This window comes from Sus scrofa, chromosome 18 (assembly GCF_000003025.6).
Source record: "Sus scrofa isolate TJ Tabasco breed Duroc chromosome 18, Sscrofa11.1, whole genome shotgun sequence".
In the NCBI taxonomy this organism is placed as follows: domain Eukaryota; kingdom Metazoa; phylum Chordata; class Mammalia; order Artiodactyla; family Suidae; genus Sus; species Sus scrofa.
Genome location: NC_010460.4, coordinates 48,713,258 through 48,726,852, shown reverse-complemented (window position 1 = coordinate 48,726,852; position 13,595 = coordinate 48,713,258). Strand labels below are relative to the sequence as shown.

Below are 13,595 nucleotides of genomic sequence, written 5' to 3'. Positions count from 1 at the left end.
GAGGGACACTTAAAACATCCCTAGACCACGTCCTTTCTCTTTAAAGCCCACCAAGGACTCCATCCCACCTAGGAATAAAACCCAAAGCCCCGAGGTCCTATAGGATCCAGCCTCCACCATGCTCCTTCCCGCTCTTTCTCTCTGTGCTCCACCTCAGAGCTCCGACACATACTGCTCCCTCTTTCTGGAACACTTCTGCCCAGATCGTCCATAGCTGCACCCCCCACACACACACACATCCCCCAATCCAGTCTCTGCTCCACTGTTACCTCTGAGACGCCTTCCCTGATCCGTCAGGCAGATAAAAGCTCCCACACATTAGAGCAGGAAGTGGAATCCTAGTGCCCCCAGCTTCCCACACCAGGGACCCCCTCCTCTCAGTCTTCTCTCAGTGGAATCTGGGTCTCCCCACTTTTCCCTTATCCATAGGGATGAACCTGGTCACCACACGGAGCACCCCAATCCCTCGTCCCCGTGTTTAAAAACCTTTCCCTGAAAACCATTGGGGAGTTCAGGTCTTTTGAGCAGTAACTACCTGGACTCCTTGCTTGGCACCTGCAATAAATACTGCACGTCCCTTCACCATAACCTCATGTCAGTAGATTCACTTTACTGCACTGGGGCCAGTGGACCCCAGTTTGGTTTGGTAACGGGACCAGCACGGGCCAGGTTCTCATCTTTCCTCTGCTACCCCATCCTCAACCAAGCTAGAGAGGAAGACGCAGGTGCGATCAAAGAGTCCCAACAGCACTTTGAGTCTGTTTTGTGGCCGTGGGACCCGCATTTGGTTCATTCATTTTTATTCTTCTATTCATCAATTCACGCATGCTTCATTGATAGATACGACTTCTATTGAGGGGCCGCACAAGCTCGGGGCATCCCGAGCCTGCCGCGAACCCAAGATTCTCAAGTAAGTGCTTTAACTGCGACAAGAATTAGAAGCGAAAATGCACCGTGAGAACAGCTCATAGAGGATGGGTGGGGTCCCTCGCCACAAAGCTGGCCCAGCTCGGAGGGACAGCCCGGGGACGCGCAGAAAGCCGCGCCCTCTCTCCTTCCGCTCCTGCGGGGGCGGCTGCAGGCCGCGGGCCCTTTGCCCGCCCCCTACACGTCCAGCCAGTCCGCTCACCCATGTACTTCCGCTTCCGGCCGTTGGGGGCGGGGCTTCCGGCCGTCGGGCGGGGCTTCTGGCCGCCGTGGGCGGGCCGGGCCCGGAAGCAGCGGCGGCAGTGGAGGTGCGGGGACCGCGGGGTCGGCCATGGCTGTGAACCTGAGCCGGAATGGGCCGGCGCTGCAGGACGCCTACATGCGAGTGGTCGACGAGAAGTCCCCGACCGACTGGTGGGTTGCGAGACGGCCGGAGGCGGGCCGGGGGCAGGGGAGCCAGGGGGCGCGGAGTCTTGTCCGCCCCGTACCTGCGCCGCATCCGGGGCGCTGCGGCCCCCAGCCTCGTCACCCCTTGCCCCACCGTGCGTGGGCAAGTTAAACCCGGCGTGGGAACCCCGTGAGTCCCCAGCCCGTACCCTCTGCTAGCCACCAGTCTCGGTTCCGCGGGCCTCGTTGAATTCTGTGCTCGATGGCCTCGCCAGGTTCTTCTCTCGTGCCCGGGGACTTCCCTGGACAAAGGGGCCCTTCACAGCCCTCCCTGAGAAAGCGGAAGCCACGCCTGGCTTCTTCCAAACGCTGTGTTCGGGGATGGGCCCCTCAGAGTGGTCTGGAAGCCCGACCAGGAATGGGCGCCTTGCTCTGGAGGGTCAAACAGGGAGGTCGAGGGAACTAGGTGCTATGTTATTTGTGAACGTGTATTTCAGAACCTCCCTTTCCCCAAAAATACTGCAATGCTTGAGCCATGGGGGGGTGAATGAAAGGACACTGCTGGCCATAAAGGTCCCGTCTCCCTCCACCTCCTAATGACATCCTTTGCTAGGCTGGCAGTGTTAGGGACTTTGTAGAACTGGAAGCCTGGACCTGAAGTCCCTGGGACAGCCCTGGGCAGCCCACACATAGGGTAAGCTCTTTGTCCTGCAAGTAGGGTCCTTCTATGCTTGAGGATTCTGTTATTTCCCCATCTGCTTCTTGTTTTCGCTGGCCACCTTTGAGCACTAGGAAATATGCTGAGTAGGATGGACTAAGGTGACCAGCTCTGGGGAGCCTTTTTCCCATTGCCTGGGGAAGGGCCTTCTGGGCGTGGCTGTGCTACCATGACTCTCTCCACTTGTCAAGTGCTGCTACTTTCTTGGCTTCCCCTGGTGCCCAGCATAGGGTGGCTTTCGGACAGTGTACTTCTGTGACACTAAGAACGTTGTAGCCTTGCCTGTTCTTAACCCCCAGGCCTTGGGAAAGAACTTCAGAACACCAGCTGTCTGGGTCAGCAGACTCTCTGGGGCCACATCAGTGTGGGCAGGTCCCATTCACGAGCTGAAGAAATAGACCGTGGCACTTCCCTGTGTAAACTCTGCAGCGGCTTCCTCTTGCATCATAAATAAAGCCCCATGGCTGACAGGCCCTGCATGGCCTGGCTCCCCAACCCCCTCCTATTTATCACACTCTGGTCACACCAGTTTACCACCACTCTCGCCTCCTTTCTCCTCCTTAAACCCGCAAACTCATGTCTGCTCAGAGCCCTTGGACTTGCTGCGCCCTCTGCCTGGGGCTCCCCAGACTTCACTTCTCAGCTCTCATGTTACCTTCTTCTCAGAGAGGCCTGTTCGTGTTGTTTTGTTTCCTCACGTACACAGCACATAGAAGTTCCCAGGCCAGGGATCGAACCCGTGCCACAGCAGCGACCTGCTTCAATGACAGCGCTGAACCCTTAACCTGCTCTGCCACAAGAAAACCTTGCAAAGAGGCCTTTCTCGATTCCTGGTTCCCTGGCTACAGTCAGATTTTCCCATCTCCCTGTTTGACTCCTCCAGGCAGATGCCAGACAGCCTCACGGATTTTCTTGTCACCTTTCTTCCCCTCAGAAATGGTGGGGTGGGCCCCTTTTCTGTCTCCAGGGCAGGGCTGTTTATGTATAGTAGATGCGATGCTCAGATGGACTGAGGGGGTACAGGGAGAGTGGTAGAGGATATCAGAGCTAGAAGAGGTGCCCCCAGCATGGAAGGTCATTGTCATGTGCAGGCGGGGGCCTTGGGCCAGGCCGTGAAGCCAGGGGGAATGGGAGCAGCCACAGCAGCCCTTCTCCACGCTGGGTCTCTCTCCCGGTTCCCCAGGCGGTTCTTCCCCTGGCCTGTGGCATGTTTGCTCACTTCCTGCACCCACTTCACTACCTGACAGTATCTTAGTGTTGATGTCTGTGTTTCTTTTTTCTCCCTTTAGAAAGTATATTCCATGGACAGGGCCTCCTAGGGGTTATCCACGGCTGCATTTTCCCATCACCGGCGGGAAGCAGGTTCTTAGTGTGCATTTTTGGAAAGTGACGGAAATATAAGGAGCTCAGCAGCCCATGCTCCTTGTGCCGTATGCCTTCACAAGCCAGCATATTTTTTTTTTTTTTTCCATGTTGGTTTGAAAGAAGAGCAGAATTTGGTTGACTGTGGGCTGAGCCTCTGAACTGGGAATAATCAAGAAGGTGGCTTAAGCTGGAGCTCAGTGGAGGGGAATGAAGTCAGAGGCGTGGTGGGCAGCATGGAGCTTGGCTTGTTAGCTGCTGGAACCCTTGTTGGAAGAGCTGAGCTGAGCAGCTGTCTCTGTTCCTGCTACCTGTCCATTGTCCTCGTCTTCTGCAGTCAAGGTCTTGTGCCTTCAAGAGGAGCGGGCTTCTTTCTTCCAGGAGGAAGGCTGGCCAGGACTCCAGCCCGCCAGAGTCTGGACATCTACCACCTCCCAAGTCATTTCCTGTTTTCTTTCTTTTCTTTTTTTTTCATGGCCACGTCTGCAGGGTGTGGAAGTTCTGGGCCAGGGGTGGAATCTGAGACATGGCTGCAACCTACACCACAGCTGCGGCATCGCCAAAACCTTTAAACTACTGTGCCGAGCTAGGGATTAAACCCAGGCCTCTTCAGTGACCTGCACTGCTGCAGTCGGATTCCTAACCCCCTGCATCACAGTGGGAGCCTCATGTTTTCCCGAGTGTTTCCCCCTCGTTCGCTCTCCTCTCCTGGGAAGCAGTGGTTCTTTCCTGGCAGCCTGTCCTTCCTCCTGGCCAGATCTCTGAGCTTGGGTATAATTTCTCCTGACTTTCTCAGCCTTGGGCAGCTCTGCCCCGTGGCTGGTGAGGCCCTGGGGAAGCTGAGTGGAAGCTGATTTGGGTCCTGTCAGATGGTTGATCCTGGGGCTTTTTTCGCCAGGCGGGGCCTCAGTGGGCCTGTGCTCCGGGGCATGGGGGAAGGGCCGCCAACCCGGGCTTTGCCTTTGACTTGCTGTCTGATGGGTCAGCACCCTCACTGTGTGGTCTGCCAGCACGCCCTGGAGCCGAGCCGCTGCAGAGTGGATGCTGATGGATGTTTTGGACTGCAGGGAAGCCACCTCTTCCAGAATGTTCTCTTTGAGTAACCTTTGTTCTGGTCAAGAGACCTTCCTTGATTTAATAAATTTTGCCAGGTTTAATCAAATGTACCATACTTCTCAACACCTGTGGGCCACAAGTGTGTAAGCCGACATCTCTGCTGGAGTTCTTAGGACGAATGAGTCTTGCAGGAGAAGGAGGCTGTCAAGGCTCTGCTGACTATAGAACCGGCCCAGCCAAGGCGCCTGTCCTGTGAGGGTGTGCCTTCGTGTTGGGGCACGGCCCCCGGGCTTTCTGATGCCGTGCACACCCTGTGACAGGCTGTGTTTGCTGGGAGAGGCTGGTGCCTAGAGAGCCCTGCTCCCCCCACCCCCGGCTTCCCGGCAGACAGCAGACCTGCTCTGGGCACCGGCCCTGCAGGTGCACGCATTCCTCCCTGCTGCTGCTCCCCAGGGCGCTTGGGTTTCAGGAACATCAGGTGTCTCTTGTCTGTTCAGACTCACATACCTGATAGCCCAGTGAGTGGTTCACACATGAGTGTGCAGACATGAAGCTTTGCGGCTTCGTGTTCTTCACAGTAGACGTGTGCTCCCCGGCTCCAGAGGTTTGTCCCTCACGAGCCGCTCTGGTGAGTCAGGGCAGCTGCTGCTGAGGAATCCCAGCGGCCTGCGGAGATCCTGCCTCGTGGTTCAGGGTGGGGCCTGGGTCTGCCTGCAGGGCTGCCATCAGGCCGAGCCCTCTGGGGTCCGGTGCGAAGCCTTGGTGGGGGCGGCAAGGGCGGGTGGTGACCGGTGCGCTGGCTGGAGGGCCCGTCTGTGTTCTCTTTCAGGGCCCTCTTTACCTACGAAGGCAACAGCAATGACATTCGTGTGGCCGGCACCGGGGGTGAGTATGACCTAGCGAGGAAGCAGAGGGGCTCTCGTGGGACGTCGGCAGCCAGGACACGGGGAGAGAGGCTGAGGTGTGTGGAGGGGGGCGAGTTGTCACGTGGGGGCTCCACCCCCTGGCATGTCAGCCATCACAGCGGGAGGAAGGACACTCGGTGCATGGGCGTCCCCCTGCCTGTGGCATGACTGCCGCGACACCTCGCCTGGCTAAGGTGAGCCGTGTCGGTGGTGAGGCGTTCCCGGTGCCCTGATCGGGCGGCTACAGCCAGCAGGACAGAGGCCTCCACCGCGTCGTGTGGGGCCCCTCGGGGCTCCTTCTGGCAGCTTAGGGTTTCAGATGTTGCTAAGTGAAAGTGCCTCCTCCTTGGCTCTCTCTGCCTGGCAATGCCAGGCAGCAGTGCCCTCTGTCTGTGCTGTGGTTGGGCAGCGCTGCGAAGGGAGATGGGCCTGCTCTCTCCGCGTCCCTAGGCTGGGCTGCGGCCGTGAGGTCGGCAGACCATGGAGCTGTGCCACTGGAGTGGAGCAGTGCTGCCAACACATCCTGCCCTCCGTCCTCCTCCCGGGCGCTGAGTGTCCGCACGGCACCCCCGCCCCCAGGAGAGGTGGCATCGGTGCACCTGGTCAGCTGGGATGGGGTGGCGTGAAAGTGCTACTCAAACACGAGGTGACAGGAAAGCCCTCAGGAGGAACAGGCTCTCGCCAGTGCTGGGCGGAGGCTCTCCGTGTAGACCGGGCCCGAGACGGGGGTGTAAACCACAGACCCCCCACCTGGTACCCCTGACTCCTCACGCTCAAGGCCAGCTTTGTGACACGGCTGTGTCCCCTGCTTGCCACGAGTGGTTCTGGTGACTTTGGTAGAAGACTCTCCCTCTTGCGAGCGCCTCTGCTCAATGGGCCTCACTCTAGGGGGACTGGCACGGACGGTGGTGCCCGGTGCCCTGTGACGCTGTAGGAACTGGGGTTGCAGATTCAGCCGAGTGTCACACCACCGTCCGCAGTGGTGCTCGAGGGGCCTCAGGACAGCCCTGAGTTCCGTGGAGCCTTATAGCTAAAATACTCGATCCAGCCTCTCCTCGCGTGCTAATCGGAACCTAAAACTGTAGGGACACACAGCCTCGGTGCCAGGGGAGATGGCATGGGGCAGCCCACTCCTGTGTCCCCAGCGCTCTCTCATCCCGACTCCGAGTGTCGAAGCTCTGAGCCCCTGTAGAGAGGTGAGGCGTTACCATCCGCTCGGGGGCTCCCAGGGTTCCCGGGCGCCGTGGGGTCTCGGCGGTGGGCGCTCGGCGCAGAGCCCCTTCCCTCTGGAGATCGGATGCCTGCTTGGCCTGTAGCGGAAGTGACTTTTTTAATTTTTATTTTAAAGGCCACACCCACGGCATCTGGAAGTTCTGGGCCAGGGATTGAATCCCAGCTGCAGCTGTGGCAACGCGGGATCTAATGTGCCATGAGCCGCGACAGTGTGGGTTCGATCCCACCGTGCCACAGCGGGAACTCCCTGAAATGACATTTGTATTTCTAGACTTGCGCGTGGGTTGACTGGAGTGGTTTTTAGACCAGTGTGGTTAAAAAAATCCCCGAGGTGCTTTTCACAAAGGCAGATCTTGGGGCCCATCCCGCGCTCAGAAGTCAGCTTAGTGGGGGCAAGGCCCGGGAATCTGGTTCCGACGCAGGCGGGGCTGAGAACCCTGGCTTAGGGGCAGCTCGTGTTTCCTTTCCTGGTGGACTAGGAGCCGGGGCGGGCGGTGCCGGGGCCGCCTCTGACCGCCTGGTGCCTCTGCAGAGGGGGGCCTGGAGGAGATGGCGGAGGAGCTCAACAGCGGGAAGGTCATGTACGCCTTCTGCAGGGTGAAGGACCCCAACTCCGGCCTGCCCAAGTTCGTCCTCATCAACTGGGTATGTGGAACTCAGGGCTTCCGCTGCTCATCCACACGGGAGCTGGAGGGGCTCCCTTTGCTTCTTTACCGTTGCCTTTGGTGACGGGGGCAGCGGAGGACTCAGAACAGCTCGAATCTGGTGAATGAACAGAAGAGTGGATTCATTCAGCCCGAAGACTCCCTGGGCCTTGCTAGTGCAGAATCCACTGTCCAGCCCAGAATTACTCCTATACAATGGACTGCAGTCACGGGACTCTCATGTCCTTGTCCCCTTTAGGGCTGGGAGGGCTCTGGGAGCGTGGGGTGGGGGCTTGGGAATTGACTTCTAAGGCGACCCCCCTGCAGTGGAAGCCGGTGAGTGTCCTGTGCCAAGAACCTCCCTGCCTTGGGAGCGTGGGGCCCGCCGTGTCCTCTGCTTTGGGGGTCGCACTCTTTTCCCCTGGGACATGGACACGGCTGAGACCCTGGGGTGCCAGTGGCTTTGCAGGGAGGCCTGGGTCACCCTGCTGGATTGGCAGGTCATGCTGGGTGTGTTGTGTTGCAGACGGGCGAGGGTGTGAATGACGTGCGGAAGGGAGCTTGCGCCAACCACGTCAGCACCATGGCCGGCTTCCTGAAGGTGAGGGCGCCTCCCCTGGGGCCTCGCAGAGTGGGCTGGGCCCCTGGCTCCAGGGCGCGCGTGAGTGGGAGTCACATCCTGATGCCCCGTTTGGACTCCGCGGCGTGTCCAGAGGCTGCTCTGCTCTTGCTCAGGGTGTAGCCAGAGCCCCCTCCCAGTTGGCGTCAGGGCAAGAGGGGCCAAGGACCACAAGGAGACCGCACTGGAGCTGGACCTGGGAGGCCTGGGCCTGGGGTTCCGTTTGTTTTCTGCCTAGGAACTGCTCGCAGTGCCGGCAGGATGGGGAGCCGGGGCCAGTTGCTTACGCTCACACCTCGGAGGCCTGTGCTTCCTTTGAGGCAGTCCTTTTCAAAAGCACTTGTTCGCTTGTCAGCTCACATTTTGCATTTCTTTGGCAAGAAGTCTCAGGACTTTGTTTTCTGTTCAGCCAACGCTTGAGATGGAGCTCAGGCTCTGTGTAGGAGCTGAAGGAGAGGAAGGGTTCCAAGTTTATTGGGCATTTGGTCACACTGAGGTCATAGGTCTGACCTCTCGTGAAGAAATCAGGAACTTGCTCTTTGTAGAAGGTGCTTGTTTGAAGGTGCCTTTTAAGGTTAGTTTTCATTGCTCAGCCAAGGGCCTTTAACGCCTGTCGGTCTGTAGCACCCAGAACAGGCCACGTGCAGGGGGCGGGAATGCGGGGTTTCCCCCCGCGGGCTTGTCCGAGGCTTGGGGAGGGTGCGCCTTGCTTCCCAGCAGGGTCTGCTGGTCTCATGCCTTGTGCAGCTGCTGTGCTGAGCAGCCTGTGCTGTGCTGTCCTGGGGCTGCAGTGCCTCTCGCTGGCTAAGTACTGCCCCTGCTCCAGGGGGCCCACGTGACCATCAACGCCAGGGCCGAGGAGGACGTGGAGCCCGAGTGCATCATGCAGAAGGTGGCCAGGGCCTCGGGCGCCAACTACGCCTTCCACAAGGAGAGTGGCCGATTCCAGGACACGGGCCCCCAGGCCCCAGTGGTGAGTGCTGCAGGTCCTGTCACTTCCAGAGTTCCTGGACTCGCCCTCGGGGCTTTATCCCTTGGGGGACTGGGCCCCCACCTGCCTGGCTTCTGGTCTTGGAGCTGGATTGGGGTGCAGATGGTTGTCCTGTGCCTGATGGGAGCGGGGCTGCCTCCCGGTGGGCAGGGAACGCGCTCGTGGGCACAAGGAGTGGCCTTGGACCCTGCCTGGCCGTTCAGTCAGCTGGCGGTTCTGGAGCCTCTTCTGCTGGCTCTTTGTGGGCAGAGATTCTCTGCAGGGAACCTCCATCCACTCCCCAGGCCGAGGCATCAGCATGTCCTCTGTGGCCCTGCGTGGTGGCTGCTTTGGAGAGACCTCAAGGGGTGGACAGGCCAGGCTTGTGGGCAGGTTCCTGCAGCCTGTGGCCCTGTGCTTGATGGGGACTGAGCCTCCCCATGCACAGCCAGGGTCCTCGGAGATTCTGTTGGCACTGCCACGGCAGTCAGCTGTCTGTGGGGCCCCCCCGTCCCGAGGCCTGCCCAGAACTGCTCCGCCTCCAGGGATCTCAGGCATAGAGCCTTACCCGCATAGGGCCTGATGCAGCAGAGACCCCTCCCGTGTCGTCTGGGGTTCCCTGCTTGGCCATTTCCAGGGCCTTTCAGACCATCTTGGCATCAGCCTCCTAAAGAGTTGCTGGGCCCGGTGCTGCTCCCTCTGCCAGGTGCCGCCCTAAGAGTTCTTACCTGCCCTCTGCCCTCTGTCAGCGGCCCCGCAGTGAATTCTGTCCCCTCAGGGCTCCGTGTACCAGAAGACCAATGCTGTGTCTGAGATCAAGAGGGTTGGCAAGGACAGCTTCTGGGCCAAAGCAGAGGTGAGTGCCGCCCAGGGCACGCGGGGGGAGCTGCCTTGGTGGAGCGTCTGCGGTGGGCGTGCCAGATGTGAAACGCTTGACTGGCTGCACCTCCGCCTTTCTTCGAGTGAGCTCGCAGGGCAGATGTCCTTGTTAGCCCCGTGTACAGACGGCCAACTAGGGCTGCAGACCCTAGGTGACCGGGCCGGTGTTGCTCTAGAGCGCAGGCTTAGCCATGGCCACGCAGGCCCGCCGGGGCAGGACGAGGGCAAGCGGGCAGGTGTCCGTGGCCGGCAGTGCAGAGGCTGAGTGAGGCGGGTGGCGCGGCTCTCCCTGCAGAAGGAGGAGGAGAACCGCAGGCTGGAGGAGAAGCGGCGGGCGGAGGAGGAGCGGCGGCGGCTGGAGCAGGAGCGCCGGGAGCGGGAGCTGCGCGAGGCTGCCCTCCGGGAGCAGCGCTACCAGGAGCAGGGCGAGGCTGCCCAGAGGTGAGGTTGGGGGCTGCCCCCGGGGCCTTCTCTCCTTCTCCCCCGGAGTGGGCCCTGGAGGCAGGCGAGGGCCAGGTGGAGGCCATGCTGCAGCTCTTCCCTCTGCCCCTCCCAGCAGGAAGTTTGAGCAGCATGAAGTGGCTTCGAGAAACCGCCAGGAGCAGGTGAGAGCAGGCTGCTCCCACTCGAGGGGCTAGTCACAGTGTGTGGGGCCCGGAGCCCTGGTAGCCGTGTGGGTCCCACGTGCAGCCCAGCCCAGCCCAGCCGACCTGAGTGAGGGGTTCCCCCCTGTGAGGGTGTCCGAGCCAGCGGGGGCGGCTTGGAACCTGGGACACATGGGGGTGTCGGAGCCAGCTGTGGACACGAGAGCTAAGGACAGAAGCTCAGCATGGCCGGGACCTCCACCTGGTCCCAGAAGAGGCCTCTGAGCCCCCGCACAGCCGCAGGGAGCCAGGCAGGCCGCCGGGCCCCTGGGGCTTCACTCACTGCCAGGACCATGCGCTTCCCCAGGAGCCTGCCTGTCAGCTGCCAGCACACCCACGCGAGATTTTCAAGCAGAAGGAGAGGGCCATGTCCACCACCTCTATCCCCAGCCCCCAGCCAGGTGAGCCCTCCCTCTGGGCCCAGCCATGAGGCAAGGGAGGGCCGAAGCGGAGCCTGGGGTCCCAGGGCAAGGCCCCCTGCATTAGTGACGGGTGTATCAGAAGGTGACAGGCGTGAGTGAGTAAGGAGAGCCTGTGCTCGTGAGGGTAGCGTCCGGGAGGGAGCCTGGGACCCAGGCGTCCCGCTTTTGACTTCTTCCTGCAGAGACCAAGTGGGAAAGGAAGGGCCGTGTGTGGCCGCAGTGTGGGACACCCTCCAGCCCTGGCCCTGTAGCCCCTGGTCCACCTCACGTGTTGGGCTGTTAAGTTGGGTCCGAGGGCCCGCATCCGTCACGTCTCTGGCCCCCAGAGAAGATCAGATTGTGCTCTGGTCAGCTCTCCAGCACAGTGCAAGGCCCCCATGGAGCTGCATGTGATGTGTGCACACCGGGTGGTGGTCATGCACCTGCTGCGGCTCCCCATTCACTCCCTGGGTGACAGCCGGTGGCCCAGAGCAGGTGCACCCTCCGGGCAGTACAGGGCACAGCGAAGCCAGAGGCTGCTTGGCCCGTCCCTGCTGCGGCGGTGTGATGCTGTGATATCCTGTGTGTTTACCACTGGTTTGCAGGCAAGCTGAGGAGCCCCTTCCTGCAGAAGCAGCTCACCCAGCCCGAGACCTCCCTCAGCAGAGAGTCAGCCCCTGCCGCCTCAAGGCCCGCGGCAGGCAAGACTCCCGGCTTCCCCGGGGGGAGGGAGGTGGGGAGGGGGTTGGATGCCCTCTCCCCTCCCCAGGGTCAGCGTGGGCTGTGTCTTCCCCAGCAGATCTCCACGAGGAGCCGGTGCCCAGCGCCCCTCCGTGTCCTGTGCAGGTGGAGGAGGAGGAGGAGGCTGTGTACGAGGAGCCCCCAGAGCAGGAGACCCTCTACGAGGAGCCTCCAATGGTGGGTTCCCTGTGGCGGGGCCAGGCTGTGAAGAGGCCCCAGGCGCAGAACTGCTCTCCTTGGCAGTTCGACGATGTGCCATGCCCCCCACCCCCCAAGTCTGTCTTGAGCCCTGGCCTTGGGCAGGGTCGACTCTGGGGTCACCAGGACCCCAGACCTCTCCTTTCTTTCCCATCCATGGGCAGGTGCAGCTGCAAGAGGCCAGTTCGGCACACGTTGACCACTACCCAGGGCTGAGTGGCAAAGGGCTCTGTGCCCGGGCCCTGTACGACTACCAGGCAGGTAACGTGCTATAGCCCAGCCGCCTTGAACCGTGGGGCCCAAGATCAGGAGGCAGGATTTGGGGCTCCCTTGGGGGAACGGCCCCAGGGGGTGTTGAAGTGAGGACGGGAGGGCGGGTGGGTGCCCAGGCCTCCCCATGTGCTCTGGGCGCCTACTTCGTCTCCACTGGGGTCGATCCCAGTTGCCTGCCTTGTTCTGGAGCCAGGGAGTGACCACAGAATTGGGCCAGGCCTGGATGCCAGTGTCCCTGCTGACCCAGGCGGGGGCCTCGGGGACAGGCGGCCCTGCAGCAGTGCGGTCTGGACTCCAGCCTTTCGCTGGAACCCCGGACCGAGGCAGACCCTGTAGCAAGGGTGTCCTGGGCGAAGGGCCACAGGAGTGGCATCAGGACAGGCTGGGGGCAGCCCCCAGGGTCCCAGAGTCCCCAGCAGGGCCTCTGGGCTCACCTCCTTGCAGCCGACGAGACCGAGATCTCCTTTGACCCTGAGAACCTCATCACGGGCATTGAAGTGATTGACGAAGGCTGGTGGCGCGGCTACGGGCCCGACGGCCACTTTGGCATGTTTCCTGCCAACTACGTGGAGCTCATTGAGTAAAGACCCCAGTTGCTGGCGAAGCGAAGGGCTGTCCGTCTCCACCCAGACGGGGTCTCCTGGTTGCTGGAAGAGGTGGCGCAAGGAGTGTGTGCGGTGCTTTTCCAGGAAGGGGACCCCTGATGCGGACGAGCCCTCGGGCTGCCTCTGGCTTGGGTGGCTCCGCCTCTGTTACCCCACATGCAGCAATAACCTGGTGATCTCCACATGTGCTTCCACCAGCTCCCCAGTCCTCCCAGACAGCCTGGCCCTTGACCCCCCTCAGCAGGGCACACTGAGCCAAGTCCTCCCCAGGGCCAGATCCCCAGGGACCTCTGCCCAAGAAGTACGGCACTGCTGTGCTGCGGGCTCTGAGCAGGGGCATCCGGAGGCCGCCTCCTGCATTTGCCTTCTCCTCCTTTCTCTCTTGGCTCTAAGGGTTGGTGGCGGTAGCTGTTAATGACCCTTGGGAACAGTGAACTGAAGAGTTTATGACCAAAGTTGGGGCAGGGATCCACGACAGTTTGGGCAGCAGGTGTTCGCTTTCTGAACTCTACCCTGTGCTCCCCACTTCTCTGCCCCTCTGCCTGGGTGGTGGGCGGTGGGCAGTGGAGATGGGACCGACCAGACCCCCATCTGTGTGTGCAAAGGAAGAGGTGAGAACATCAACAGACGACGTGGCCTTCCGCGTGGCTCACTCCTGTCTGCCGGCCCATGTGCTGCTCAGTCGATCTGGGTCAGGAACAGGTACCATGGTGGCCGGTCCTGCTGTCTGCCTTATTTCCGCCCCAGCCCACCCTTACCTGCTTTTGGAGTCAGAATTGCCCCACGCGGGCCCCAGCTCTGATCCATCCTGTTACAGCCTGAATCCCCCACCACCACCCCGTGGAAACAACCCCCTTTCTGGTGTTGGGGGTAGGGGTGGGTGAGTCACCTGTGCAGGCTGACCCCTGGCCAGTGTTAGCCACCCTGAAGGGGCATAAAGGTTAACGTGACTCAAATGAGCCTCCTGCATTTCAGTTCTGTGGGAGGGGCCGCCCTGATCCTTGCCATGGGGGGGCTTCCCCCCAAGCCAGGC

General features: G+C 61.0%; 1 protein-coding gene across 2 annotated transcripts; it reads left to right on the top strand.

Annotated features, from left to right (window-relative positions):
* DBNL (drebrin like) lies at positions 1,161-13,518 on the top strand. Of its 2 annotated transcripts, none has more exons than XM_005673326.2 (13): positions 1,161-1,341; positions 5,280-5,335; positions 7,121-7,233; positions 7,759-7,833; positions 8,678-8,824; positions 9,600-9,677; positions 9,996-10,141; positions 10,260-10,305; positions 10,652-10,745; positions 11,351-11,446; positions 11,545-11,663; positions 11,849-11,945; positions 12,402-13,518. In XM_005673326.2, exons 1-13 carry the CDS (start codon positions 1,259-1,261, stop codon positions 12,539-12,541), a joined length of 1,290 nt encoding a protein of 429 aa, XP_005673383.1. In that variant the 5' UTR covers positions 1,161-1,258; the 3' UTR covers positions 12,542-13,518. The 2 variants fall into 2 exon arrangements, with proteins under 2 accessions (XP_005673383.1, XP_005673382.1); XM_005673325.2 differs by having other exon boundaries at positions 1,180-1,341; positions 10,257-10,305.

Coding starts and splice junctions, on each gene's coding strand:
- DBNL (XM_005673325.2), top strand. CDS start 1,259: ATGGCTGTGAACCTGAGCCGGAATGGGCCGGCGCTGCAGGACGCCTAC. Junction 9,678..9,995: donor GCTTCTGGGCCAAAGCAGAG/GTGAGTGCCGCC, acceptor CTCTCCCTGCAG/AAGGAGGAGGAGAACCGCAG. Junction 10,142..10,256: donor CAGGGCGAGGCTGCCCAGAG/GTGAGGTTGGGG, acceptor TGCCCCTCCCAG/CAGGAAGTTTGAGCAGCATG.